The 14765-nt window shown below is 34.1% G+C and overlaps 1 protein-coding gene across 22 annotated transcripts in view; it reads right to left on the bottom strand.

The window, feature by feature from the left end:
- The window catches only part of KHDRBS2 (KH RNA binding domain containing, signal transduction associated 2), a 591382-nt gene that overhangs the window by 29838 nt on the left and 546779 nt on the right, over positions 1-14765 (bottom strand). For 14 of the 22 annotated variants that reach the window (XR_012034041.1, XR_012034027.1, XR_012034037.1 and 11 more), the window contains 2 exons: positions 13637-13810; positions 11627-11687 (listed from right to left, as the gene is read on the bottom strand). Coding sequence is in view for 4 of the 22 variants with exons in the window: in XM_072832478.1 (XP_072688579.1) it covers positions 13713-13810 (98 nt within the window). In the remaining 18 variants the exon portion in view is untranslated. Of the gene's footprint in view, positions 1-11626; positions 11688-12976; positions 13811-14765 lie in introns of those variants that run through there. The other 8 variants (XR_012034043.1, XR_012034042.1, XR_012034040.1 and 5 more) reach the window with 3 other exon arrangements.

Here is a 14765-nt window from a genome sequence, read left to right as displayed (position 1 = left end):
ATAAATGCATACTTTAGGAATACTCTGTAGCATGTCAGTATCTTACCTTTTTTTTTTTGGTGTGGACATCGTAGGTTTAGTTAAAGTCATCTCTCATTTACATTACGTTCCTAGACCCTTCCTTCTACATTGAGGATGGGAGACAGCAAGGATCATCTCATCCTCCAATACATGTATTTATTTTACTATTTGCAACTTAAGGTGCTATATCTTCTTTATATAGTAAGCCTTAATATTTTAATTAGTCACACATGTTTAATACAAAATGCATTTGTTGATCTTGGCAGTTAACTAGAGATCTGTGAGGTTTTGAGCATACCAGAACCTGAAGTGTTATAGTTAACAGTTCATCTATCTCACCACATGAGCAAGAATTTAGGAACCCATGCCAAAATCAGGAATGAGGTTTGACCTGGAAACTGAGTAAGCCTAAGACTCTCTTAAGTATGCTGCTTTATATCTTCTGTACAGTGTAAACAGTAGCTTAATTGTAAAACAGTAAAATCTGTATTGATCTGATGTACTTATTCAAAAGTGGGGTCATACAAATAGATATTCCTAGGTCCTTGTGATGTACTTTAACAATAAAGTTGAACAGAGATAAATTGGACCGAATAGCAGAATCCTTTCAGATTACTACACTCCTAAGGAATCAGCCCAGATTTAGCACTGCTAAATGAAATAGTTTAGTAAATTAAATCAAGATCAACTGATGATCTGTATAATTTAGACTCGAACCTTCTGGGTTTTTTTCCTCAAAAACAGAGTACTTGGTTTAAAATTAGGAAATTGTAGTGACTTTTTTTGGCCTTTGAAAATTTAGCTAAAATTAGATTTTGAAACTCACAGGGCATTTAAAATCTCAATTATCTAATAGTCATAAAGTCCATTTTTTTTAAGATGGAAGGACTAATGTAAGTAATAGAAAAATGATGGCCAATGTTATGCTAATTCTTACCTAGTAGTAGAATTTTTTTTTGAAGTTCTTTTAATGATAGATGCTAAAGAAATGGAGTTACCATTTTGATATGTTATAAATCAAGTTAGAATGCTTCCATTAATTTCATACATAGTGCTTTACACTTTTAATTAATTCTATTCTCTTCCAGCTAAAATCAGAAAAATTATTAATTTAGAATTTACAAACTCAGTGTACAGTTCTGTAATCAATTAGGCTCTCAATTTTAAGTAATTTCGTATGCATTTGACGCCAATGTGCTATTTTTAAAAAGTACTTAATATTATGCCATATATTTAGGAAGCATCTAAATATTAATTATTAAGGTTGTGATTAAATGTTTATATATAGGTCAAAGTAAGTCTCAATACTTGGGGAATATGTTTTATTGTAAGATGTTGAGTAATTACTGCACACGACCAATGTTCTCTCTCATACAGCCTTCAGTGCTTTGTCTTCCACTATCTACTATCATTTACAAAAACAAAAACAGCATGGTTATTTTGGGGAGGTTAATGTCTCAGCCCAAATCCCACCGTTTAAACTTCACGTAATTTTGGACAAGCCTCTTATCCCTGTGAAATTTTATTTTCTTATCTTTAAAATGAGGGTAAGAAAATTTGGCTTGTTTTCTTCATGGAGCTGTTGTAATAAATACAATATTACTGCAAATGTTTTTAAAAATATCAAGGCATAATAAATAGGTATGATAAAAATACGTATGTGTGATATAATGTCATATACACAATTAGCATTTTACATATAATTTACATAGTCATAAATATCACATAAGAAACATAAGATCTGAAATAGAAGCAAATTGATGGATATTTATTCATTTCATTATTTTTGAGAAATGTCTCAAATGAAGAATTGAAGCAAATTGATGGATATTTATTCATTTCACTATTTTTGAGAAATGTCTCCCATCAGTCTGGTACAGGATACTAGCTAAGTTAAAAAACAAAACAAAAAAACCCCTGATGCCTTTTTCCAAGAGGGCTCATATTTTTTTTGCTATTAGAAAGGTAAAGCCTGGGTATTCTTTCTCAAAATATATCTTGAATATTTTTAAATGAAGATGCTGTGCTTGTTGACATTTTTCCTTTTGTGACAGCTAGCAACGTATTTAGCTTAGCAGACTGTTTGCATCCACTGAATATTTTTTAGCTGTAGTTGTCATAAGACCACTTTCTTTTGAACCTATTTCGTTTAGTCACAGGCCATCATTTCTAGTTAAAATGTTTCTTTCAGTGATATAATGAATAATAGAATAAGTGATAGAAATCCATGAGGATTCAGTAAATCATTTGATTATTACTTCAAATACATGAACACATTGGACTTAAATCCTAAGAGAATTAATTACTACTTCTGAGCAATCAAATCATCACCAAATTTTACTTATTAGTAATTAACATTTTATAAAATCCCACATTAAACATCTTCCTAATAATCTAAATATAATAAATAATAAATTCTTTTTGAGAACATTTATGGAATTAATACTTCCAACATGGTCTATTTTTTACTCACAGTATATAGTATATGAAACTATAAAATTTTTAATAGCTTGGAGGACAGTCTCTCTCAAACATCAGTATTATAAAGGAGTGTAGTAAATATTACTTTGGCATATCCTTGGAATTCATAGTTTTAGTACTCTTATTTTGTAACATCTCTGAATGATTCTGAATACATGATGTGCAATAATTTGTAATTTTCTAAAAGCACAAATTTGAATTAACTTACACTGTGAGAGCCTGGTACAAATATTTATTCTTTACTTGACAGTGGACACATAGAAATTTTCCAAGGTGGTAAAAAAATTTGCTGGTCAAAGTGAAGGACAGAAAAAACAAAACAAAACAAAACAAAAAAAAACAAAGTGAAGGACAAGTGTAATGGTTTATGAAAATCAGACACAGAAGATAACGGATAACAGAAGTTCCAGATATATCAGTAGAATGTTCTGTATTTGTTCTAAAAGGAAGGCATATTTTTAATTTCTGAAATTACTGCTTTATGTGATAAGTTGCACATGATTGTGATTTATGAAAATTTTTAGATCTCAGGACATAACATTCCCTGAAGGATGTAAGAGGTGGCTTATCTTGTTTTTCATGTTGCTGCCTGTTTCATCTCAGTACTTCTAATGGATCTTTTTCAGCCTTCTGGCTGCATTCATGTTCTTTCTATTCTTTTTTCTTGTTCTCATGTTCACCTTCATCTGATGTCCTATCATTAAGTATAATAAAATATAAAATACATTTCAATAGTGTTTATATTCAATACATAGGTAAAACTCCATTTTATTTATGCAATTGTACAGATTGGGAAAGATCAATACAATAGAATATGCCAGTAGTAAACAAATAAGTAACCATTACTATTCTTCTAGAAGTATATGCCAGTAGTAAACAAATAAGTAACCATTACTATTCTTCTAGAAATATATTTTTCCAGTTTTTTTCTCCTTTTTCATTAAGTTTTATGTTATTTAGGATATCTCAACCTCCATGAAGGTTAACTTCTATACTTAGGTATACATAGCTTCTATTATTTATATAGCAAATAAATATGGTCAGGGACAACATGTATGGAGTTTAGGGCTATTATGCATGACTCACTTTCTAGATAACCCCGGGAAAAGATATATTCCAAGTATTTTTGGTTTATGTATATAGAGTATTTAGAAATTTATCAGCAGACTTTAATCTTGGCAACACTCATTATAAGAGAATTTCTTCTAATTCCTTTTTACTAGCTTGAATAGTGAATTATACATCTGCATTTTAGTTTCCTCTTAAACTTTAGTTCACTACAAAATTTGTCAGTCAAAGTCAGAGGGAACAGTTGAGTGCAGGGGTTAAGAAGAGGTCTCCAATTGTGATTACTTGGGTTTAGAGTCCACCCCACTGCCCAGTGATGTGACTTTGGAGAGGTTACTTCTCTCTCAGGCCTGTATTTCTCATTTAGAGAATGAGGATATCTTCCGAGATCAGACGAGATCGGGCGCGTTCAGGGTGGTATGGCCGTAGACAAGAATGAGGATATCATAGAACTTACATCATAGGGTTATTGAGAAAATAGATGAAGTAATTCCTAAAAATACTTAAGACTGTGCTTGACATGTCTCATGCATTCCATTATTGCAAAGGCCTCTTTCTTCATATTATTATTATCATTATTGAAACAATGTACCAAATTATCAGTTGTCTCACTTTAATTTTTACCTCTATCTCAATATGAACTGTATATGTGCAGCATTACTATTAGATTCTTGTGTATAGGGGCACCTGGGTTGCCCAGTGGTTGAGCATCTGTGGTTGGCTCAGGTCGTGATCCCAGGATCCTGGGATCCAGTCCCACATCAGGCTCCCCATAGGGAGCCCGCTTCTTCCTCTGCCTATGTCTCTGCCTCTCTTTCCGTGTCTCTCATGAATAAATAAAATCTTAAAAAAAAACGAAAAAAAACCAATTCTTGCGTATAAACATATCTTACAATGCCTGTCAAGACACCCAGTATACGTTAGCTTATGAATATAATGATGAGCATTTTTACATCTGTAGTCTAAAGCCTACATTAGCTGAATATTTTGGTAAAGATTATTCTTAAAACATCTAAGTTACAAATTGATTTGGATAATGCAAGGATCTTTTTTGGATTAAACTAGCTCTTATATACGCATTTGATACACAGTATGAAGATGTCTTAAAGTTAAGATTTTTAGTTAAGGAAAAATAATTTGGGGGAGAATTCTAACTAACTTTGGAGAGGATATGCCCGCGCCTGTATGACTTTACATACCTCACAATTTTATGAATAGGTGGTATTATTATCCCCTTTTACCTACAAGAAAACTGAAGCTTGACAAGTTCAAGTAATTTTGCTTATAATAAAGAGCATCTGTTGTGGGTTAAAAAGTTTCATAGTATAAATAATGGAACTTTAATCCTCCACATACAAATCAACCTTATGGGAATAGGTATTAGCTCACTTTTTCACAAAGAACCAAATTCGGCTCACTACTGAGAATTAAAACTGCATGTACTATACAGCAGAATCCCATTTCAAATGAATAAATAAGGAGCAAGAAGCTGAAGAATGAGGAAGGAAGGAAGGAAGGAAGGAAGGAAGGAAGGAAGGAAGGAAGGAAGGAAGGAAGGAAGGAAAGAAGGAAAAGGAAAGAAAATCAGAAAGAATACCAACTAAGCTATTAACAGAGCTGTGTCTGAGGATTAGGATTATAGATTTTGGATTTTTACTCCACATATTTGTATTATACATTCTAAGTTTTTAAACCCTGAGTATGAATTACTTTTGATTTAAAAAAAGAGTATATGTATTTAAAAACTCCTGAAAAAAACCCGATTCATGGCAATTCTGCTGTATCCTCAGACACCATTTCTGAATCATTTACTCACTAGAAATGAAAGAAAAAAAGGTCTTTAAGAAGTTAAACCAATTTGTACTTTGTTTTGAATTAACAATGATAAAAGGATTCCAGAGCAGTTTCTCTGATGAAATGCAGTATTACTTATTTTTAAAATTACTGCCTTATAAGAAAGCATAAAGCAGCAGATATGTTCTAAATATTAGTTCTAAATAATTATATATTGGTTAGTAAATTAATTTCTATTTTTAAACCTCCAACCAACAAGTTGAAGGACACGGCTTAAAAATTCAACATTAAATCCATTAACAAGATGATCTTTATGCAACATGTAAATATAATCTTCCCTGTTTAAAGACATTTAAAACTAACTTTATTCCTGGGGTGCTGGGTGGCTCAGTTGGTTAAGCATCTGCCTTTGGCCCAGGTCATGATCTTAGGGTCCTGGGATCAAGCCCTGAATCAGGCTCCTGCTCAGTTGGGAGCCTACTTCTCCCTCTCTATCTGACACTCACCATCCCCTGACTCACCACCCCTCCCACCTGCTCATGCCCTCTCAGATAAATAAAATCTTAAAAAAAGTAAATAAAACTAGCTTTGTTCCAGTCACAGATATTATGCATGAATCTCAGTGAATCCCATAATTAAAGTTTATATTTTGATATAGAGAACTTAGACTAATTGAAGATGTTTTCTCACCTACTGCATCCCCTTTATAGCTGGGAATTCAAGATTTTGTGAACAGGAGGTTATATATAAATGTTAATGGTCATTATTTGTCTGCTTTAATTAAACGTGATTTTTATTCTTAGCATCCTATTTGTTTTACAGTGGGCATGTACTGGTTTCATAAAGAAGACAATAAACATTTCTTAACATGGGGCTTTCTTGAATGATTGGACAGTGTTCTTTCCCCAGTAGTAATCAGTTACCTTTCTTTTGTCTTCTTACGAATCCGTGTGCAGTTGGGAAAATGACAGAAGACATTGGGAAAGGAGGGGTAGGATGGTATCAGAGAAATTGAAAAATGTCCTAATGTCAGAAATGGCAGGCTAAGAGGCTAGAACATAGGAAATACAGTATACACGTGTTAGGGCCGACAGAGAATGAGACAGAGGGGAGGGAACATTTTCTTACTGATAGAAGTCATCCTGAAAGGCATCAAGGTGACAAGAAACCTATGTCCAGTGCTGACATTTGCTTTCAGAGGCTCCACAAAGAGGATCTAAGAGTCTCCAAATTTCTCTTGTAAGTAGATCATTCACTGTATTCTACCAAGAAGTATGAAATACGATGGAACATAAATTTGAACTAAATTAGTGGTTAGAAGCTCACTACCAATTTTTAAGATGGCTTATTCTGCACTTTTTAAAAATAAAATTTATATATAAAGGCAGATAAGCTGGCTGTTGCTAAGGTATCCAGTGGTATATGAATCAGACAGCTTCCTCTCCTAGTTTCTCAATTCGTCTGACAATAAGTGTAAGAGACTGAGATATAAGACAGCATGTCAAGTAGAGTGACCTTTTTCTCCTACTGTAAGTGATATTTCTAGTACCAATTAACAAATTCTATGTAAAGAGACCAGGAAATTAATCTTTCTGGTGAATATGGAAGACTGTTTCTTGCCTGTCAACAAGAATAGCTATTTTACTGTTAACTCATATATTTTAATAGGAAACTATAATGTCCAGATAAATGCTGTACATTATACTGGCATCAGGAAATACTTTGTTTTAAAATATTTAACATAGAGTTATACCTTCACTTGTGTTAACACATGACTGCATGGATTATACAAAGATATTTCTGATTTGAAATTTACTCTCATACTTTAAAGTTAGTTCTGATTTACAAAATGAGGACTAAAAGCCTGAATTTGCCTTCGTGCTTATTTAATCATGTATTTTTTAATGCCAGAATAGAATCTAGATTATCAATGAATTCACTTGTTTTATAAAAAACAATAGTCATGCTTTGCAGCAAATGTGGGATAGTTTTCATCTACATTTTTCTATGATGGAATGAGAACTTTTGAAAGAATGGCAAATTTGAGGAAAGATCAAAATAAAGATGCATTTCAGGTTAAAATACTTTATCATAATCTTTTTAAAAATCAATATTCATCATATTGCTACAGAATAGAAATTATGTTAAGGTTTTCTGAGATTTTAGATTCTCTTTTCGATTAAATTCAGTCAAAGTAGGGGATCACCATCACATTTTGGAATATGTTATCAAACTTTGTTTCAAAATTGGCTTTGCTATGTATTAGTAGTGTGACAATAGTAAAATCTCTGGACTTCAACTTCCTGTTCTATAAAACAGGGTTAAGCATTTGCAAGCTTGCTTTAATGATTATAGATGTTTCATGTAAATTTTATGTGAAAATTACAGTACCTTGCCTGGAAGGGATGCTCAGAGAACACATGCCCCCAATATTATTATTGTTATTATTAATACTCTAACCTCACAATAAGCATAAATAAATTTTATAAATTATACCATTGGATATTTTCAATTGTGTACTACAGAATGTTTTGCAGTAAAAAGTTTAACCTACCTGTGGACCCTGAAAGAGTGTTGAGTGGATGGAGTTTTCTGTTAACAGATGGTCTCTTGATGCTGAAGCTGATACTTGATGCTCAGCCAACTCAAGTTACTGATCACTGTTCTCTAGTCCCTTAAAAAAATAAACAAACCTACACGCTTCTAGGTTATGTTAACCATGAGATGTAGAGATCATGAGATAGAAGGCTGTATGGTTAAAGGGTTTAATTTTTAAGGCATATTGGTCATTTTCAAAAGACCTATTTATTTTTAAGTGAAGAACTAAAGGCACAAGATTAATGTCTTAATAATACAGCTTGAAAAAATAAAACATTTTCTTTAGAATTCATGGGAACTTTTAATATGTTATTCTGTGTCACATTTATTTAAAAACTGTTAGTGCTTTGATTGTCATTAAGCTAAATGGCCTCAGTTCCATTAATATACTGAAAGTGAAAATGATCTAAATATTACAAATGAGACCTAAAACACTATTTGGTCTTTTAGATGGCAGCAAATTGATTCTGATTTAATCATACTTGAGAGTAGTAAAACTTTTTATTGGACAAACAGCAGGCACAAAGACTTCCTTACATAATAATGCTATAATTACTATTTAAAATACTTTGTCTAGTATCCAGGCTAGCCACACTTGCTGTTTTGGTGAGTTCCCAGTTGTCATAGGATCATCAATGTACCAAGAATTACAGCATTATCTGAATAAATGCATGGAACATATACAGGAAGAACTTCAAACTATAGTTACAAGGAATGCACTGTAATTTATAGTTTAATTTGCCATGTAAGTTTGTATTACTTGCTGAGGTGGATATCAGACTTGAGAATGTTTGTCTATCGATGGTTCTAACTGGCCAGGTGCCTCTTGACTGCCATCTTTGTGAGCCAGCACTTTGAAACGAGTGAGAATAGACATGGTGTCTTAAAGGGATGATGTTGGGACCCGGCATCATTGTCTGATGCCAACAAGAGAAGGCACCCTTTGACCAGGCGAGTGAATATCTGTTAGGTAAGGCCACTCTGAACAGTTTTCATTCTATCAAAGGTTTCTTCTGAAAGGCCACTAACAGGGAAATTCTTATTCCCCATTGCCAGAGTACCCACTGGATTGCCCCATTGTATTCACTTCTGATTATTTCAAGAAAATAGTTATGCAATAAGTGACTGCATTGTATGTATATTACATTTTTCTATACCTCTACTTGATTTCAATCATATTTCTCCATATTGCCAGTTGGCCAGTTGGAGAAAAATAATCTCAGTTAGTTCTGATCAATTTTGGTCAGGAATTGCTCTGTCAACTCAGGGATTTATTTTTGCCTCACCTCTTTCCTGGGTTGGATTTAAGTTTTGGAGTTCGGTTGAGGACGTAGTTGATATTGTCACCTTTCCGCATTGTATCTACATCTGCACCCTGGTCAGTGCCAGTCCATGCTGATGCTACTGCACCCTCCCATTCCTTTCTGCAGAGACTGTTGTGTGTGTGTGGCTCCCTCTGCCACACCTGCTCCACTCTTGCCAGCATGGAGAAACATTCTGTAGAAACAACCTTCTACAGGATAGCACCTGGAATACACTGGTGTGGGGAACTCTGTGAAGTTTTGCTGCCTCCCTCGACTCCACTTTAGACAAAGGTCCCTTCTGTGACCAAACCTATCTGAAGCTTTTATTGAATAATTGATACAGTGTACAGAACCCATTGGTTCTAATACCTTCAATTAATATCTAATACCTTAAATTAATATCTTAGATATTGCTGCCTCTTTAGCTTTCCTCTTAACTTGGACTTATCTATCTTGTAGAATATATGGAGGCTGGTGGATGAGTCATTGACTGATTGATTGGAATCTTTTAAATATACTATTAACACATAAACTTTATGTCCTAGTTAAAGCCTACTCAAAATGCAGGCTTTTAGAACTCAAAATCTACTTTCTCATAAATCATAATTTTTGAGCTTTAAAAACTCAACTTTTTAACTCAGTAGTCAAGAATGTTCTCTTGCTCAGCACTGGTGTTTCTGCTGTGATAGCCCCGCCCGTAGTTAATGCATTCAAAGATGTAGTCTGAATGGTGAGAAAGCCACAGGGTGATAAAAGAACAACAGCAACAATAAAATAATTTCAATGGACAAAAACATACTGATTAATATATCAAAATAGTAACAAACTATTTTTGTTTGTTTTTTGACTGGTTTCTCGTTCATTGCTTTACAAGATCAAGCCTATTGTTTGAAAAGGCTCAAAGGAGAACAATACGCAGGATATCTGGATTAGAGATTCTTTCTCCCCTTGGCTTATAAAAACAGTAACATTTTTAAAGAGTCAAATCAGATATGCAATGTTACTGATAATTTCAGAATTGTGTTCTCTGTAACTTTTGATCTTTGGTTCTTCGGCTCAACAAAGGGACTTGATTAGATGAAGCACATACAGTTTTAAATAGTTATTTTGACAGTTTGAATTTTAGAAAAGTTCTCCCAGATGAAGTCAGTAATTATAAAATGGACGAGAAGTGTTTGTTATGGTTCCCTGGGATCCTTTCCTTAGCTCTGATTGTTTACTTCAAACCTAAAGTGGCTTTGTTTTATTTTTTCTCATAAAATCTGAACAATTTAACATAGCACTCAAGGACAGCCCCCTGACTTGACCATTCCTCTCCGGGCTTTGCTTTCACTCTGTGCCTTCCTGCATCTGGACCACAGGGCCCACGGATGTGCTTTCCTCTCCAACACTTCCTGTGCTTTGGGGACTCCCTGATGGGACACAACCTAGTCCCTTCTCACTAGGTGGCGCTCTCTTCCGCAGCAATGGACAGGCTACTCTGCAGGTTCTGTCCTAGCTCTAGTCCTAAAACCTGTCCAGGCTCTCTCATACTGTTCTTAGAGGGTCTGTTTAAGGCTACGTGGTATTACAGATATTTGTGCGGTAAAAAGAAAAAGGACCAGGTCTAGAAGGAGAAATTTTGGGTTTCACCGTATTTCAAACGTTGTGGAAAAGCCATTTCATTCTCTGAGCGTCAGGTTAAAGTCTGTGGATTTCATAACTGCCCTTGCCTTGTTTTCAGTCTGAAGCTTATTGGCTAAAGTTTCCTACTCCTTGTGTACAGAAATTAAGTCCCAATTCTCAATGTGTTTTGAATTCAGTGAATATTTGCCAAATCAAATAGAATGGCAGATGAGAAATAAGCTTATCGGTAAGTCCAGTGTCCTAACTGGAAAATCATGGTGAGTTTAGTTATTTTATTTGACTACATAAATGTTAGTGTTAAGAAATGGCTCATCGACAAAGGGTAGGTGAGCAGCCTGTTATGGGCTTCCTTTTCCCACCTCCTCCATCTCAGCCAAGGATTGTGATTTCTTTCCCTAAACCTGCAGCATAAAAGTTTGAATACTATTTCTTGGCACAATTAGGGAAAAGTAATATATCGTCATTCATAGCATTCATAGCACAGAAAAAGGCTGAAGATTAACTAGCGCTTCCCGTTTCATTTGGTCAGGTTCTGAATAAGCTCAGAAAACTCTGCCGGGTAAATCCCAGGTTAGTCAGTTTATTTCAAGAAGATAAAAATAGCTTCATACCTTGACAACAATCTAACCCTTTTCAGTATTTAAACAAGTGGCATTTGGTGTTTTAGCTCACAGCCACAGCTCTATGTTGGTAAAGATTATCTGTTTCCGGAGAGGATAAAAAAACAAACTTACCTCTGTCCCTCTTAGCTCATCACATCTGCTATTCACTTATGTGCTCTTGGCTTGTGGATACCTGAAATAGTGAGAAAGAATAAAGAAAAGAAAATTAAATATAACTCAACAGCATTTTGTGCCAGGCAAACATTTACAATTTTAACTGATGACAGACACACACTTCATAAAACTTATTAGCATGCAACTCCAGCTGCAAAAACTGAACAGCAATATGCCTAAGCTGGTTAGCAGCAAAAAAGTAAACCAATCACATCGACAAAAGCCACCATAAACAAAAAAACTGTATTTAAAAGATTAACAGTTTTGGCATTCATCCCTACCATCAAGTCTTTCGCTTTCTTTTTCCATCAAAATTTAGCTTACGTTTGATGTTAGCAAGAGTTGCATTACTATTATTGTTAATTTTAGTTCTGTTTATTGCCTTGAGGGTTATATATTGTAAAATAATTTTGGTGCCTCTAGTTAATGTTAATTAGTTGTTTTAATAACCTATAGACCTATTTGTTATGTTTTTGTAGGTTTACTTTTTTAACTATCAGGAACTTAATAACTGAGAATATTTAACATTACTGTTGCATAGGCAAAATTACAGAGTCACTATTAGTGTTACCTGTTTAACGTTTAGTCATCCTTTGAGTCCTGCGACATATTTCCTTAATAATCATCAGCCATCAAGTCTGATAGTCTCAAAAGAAATATCAGCCCTCTAAACTGCCTTCAAGGGCGGTGATATTTAGCACTGAAAATTACAAATAAAGTTTTTGAGGTTGAATAGCAACAACTGGCCAGTGACACTGATGATTTGTTTGTCAAAACAAATTGTTATAAACTACGCAAATGAAGAAGTCCACGCACTCCTTTGAGTGAAAACAATAAAGTGAATCTACGCAATGCTTACATGTTGGATGGGATATTTAATGTGCGGGGAAACTCAAAGGTTGAAGAACTAGGCATTTAGACAGTGGTAAGTGGTAATCTTACCTCTTATACTCCATTACTCTTTCTCACGAGAGACATGCTAATGCAAACAAGTCAATCAGAATTTGTGTTTAGCAAGATAAAGCTTAGAGGATAGTTTAAAATCCATTTATTATTCTAAATCCATTTTTTTCCATTAACATGTTATACATTAGTGTTTACTAACCATGATTCATGTAACAGTTTAGTTTGTTAACTTTTAAATTATTTAACAACCATAAGTTATTAATACATTTTTTTAAGTATTACACAAATATCTTAAAACAGGCTTGGGTTCATTTTTGTAATTTTTAAATAGAAAACATTTTAGGCATCTCTTGAAGAAGAAATAAAGCAGGCATTTAAAGCTAGAAAACAAGTAATTCCAAATTTAGTTTTTACAAAAGTTTTCAGCTTTATTGACAAATTATGGCAAACATATTTGACAAATTGTGGTTTCCTATTTAGAGTAGCTTACACATGGAACTTTATGTGTTTTTTTTTCTTTTTTAACAAATACAGGTTAAAACACTGAACAAATTCAGTTAGCTACATACATACGGTAGCTGCTTGTTTTCAACTCCATTAAAACAGCATTTAAAATTAAATTTACAAACTTAATATCGAACATCTTCATCTAACTAACAGATATATTAAAAGACAGGTTAAAACATCTTATCTACAACTTTATTATCAGCTAGTTCAAAAGTCATATTACAGTCTTTTAGCAACCCTAAACAAAGTTTTTGCTAGTTGATTGAGACTCAAAATCTGTTAACAGATTCATGCTCTTTCTTAAAAAAAGAAAAAGAAAAAAGGAAAAAAGAAAAAAGAAAAAAAAAAGATTACACACAACAATGAAAAACGACCAAGAGAATATCATCCTACTGAATGGTTTATAGATAGTGCTAGCCAATGTCTTTTCTTAGTCCGTTTTGTAAAATAATGCTAGTGTCAATGTCACGCCAACAGTATAGGGGGAAATACAAGAAATATATGGGAGAAATCATGAGCAGTTATCCCTAGAATAGAAAAAAAAAGGACTATTACTTGTCTTGTTGCTGTTTATGTGGAGACCACAGGCTATGAACTGTCTTTGAGGTGAGGTCACGGGTGAGAAGGCCCTTCAATATCTACCATAGGGGTGCTCCCTGTATCCCCCTCTGGCTGACCTTGGCGGTGGTGCCTTCAAGCTGGAGCGGGTTGTGGCCCATTCTTCTGGTGCTATGGACAAGAGAAAGACAGTAACATTCACGTGGCTTCACAGTTACCAAAAACAGTTATTTAAGATGCAAGAGTTGACCAAGGAAAGGAAAATAAAAGATCTCGACACTGACGACTGAAGTCTTACTGCCTTTTCCACATGGTGAGATCATCAAAAAAAAGTAAGAGTTTGAAATGCAGCCTCATGGAATTCAACTTGCTGGGCATTCTTCAAAGAAGAGAAAGTTAAAGTCCTTGGATAACTCCATATTTATCATGTGCAAAATTTTTGCGCCACAAAAAAGAAAGAGGTGTATTAGTGTAAGCCACTCCTCATTTTATCCTTTACACGGACTTCTAAAAGAAAGTGGATATAGGAATCCAGTGGTTCCTGGCCTTTGATTAACTTGAGATCACCTGGGAATCTTAAGATAAAACAAAACAAAACCAATAATGACTAATGCCTGTTCTCTGTCTCCCAAGTCGAATGATTAGGAAAGAGACCTGGGGCTTGCTATCTTCCAGTGCTCCCCTAGATGATTCTTAAGTGGTACAGAGTGAGATCCTTATGCTAAGTTCTCTTAGACAAAGTTAGAGATAAGCAGGATATAGAACAGAGCAAACTTAAGCAGTGAAATCAATAAAGAATATGCTCGCTCATACCAGTTTTTACGAATACCTTGAAAATAAGGGTATTAGTACATTAGGTATTAATAATTAGGTAAAGAGGTATTTGTACATTAAGAAAACTCTTCATTCAGCTTTTAATCAGATTTCCAGTAACCTGAATGTTCTGGAACCTAGCCAAAAACAAAGCAAGACAAACAACAACAACAACAAAACAACAACAAAAAACAAAACAAAACAAAACAAAACAAAACAAAAAAACAAACAAGAAACAAGGCAGCAAGCTTTTGAGTGTTGTAGAAAATAGCTTTTGTAAAGTCTGTGTCCCCAGAAGAGGAATGTAGCAGAA

The sequence above is a fragment of the Canis lupus genome, chromosome 7 (assembly GCF_048164855.1).
Source record: "Canis lupus baileyi chromosome 7, mCanLup2.hap1, whole genome shotgun sequence".
NCBI lineage: Eukaryota > Metazoa > Chordata > Mammalia > Carnivora > Canidae > Canis > Canis lupus.
Note: the sequence above shows the minus strand (reverse complement) of the source record. Positions and strands in the feature narration are given on the sequence as shown.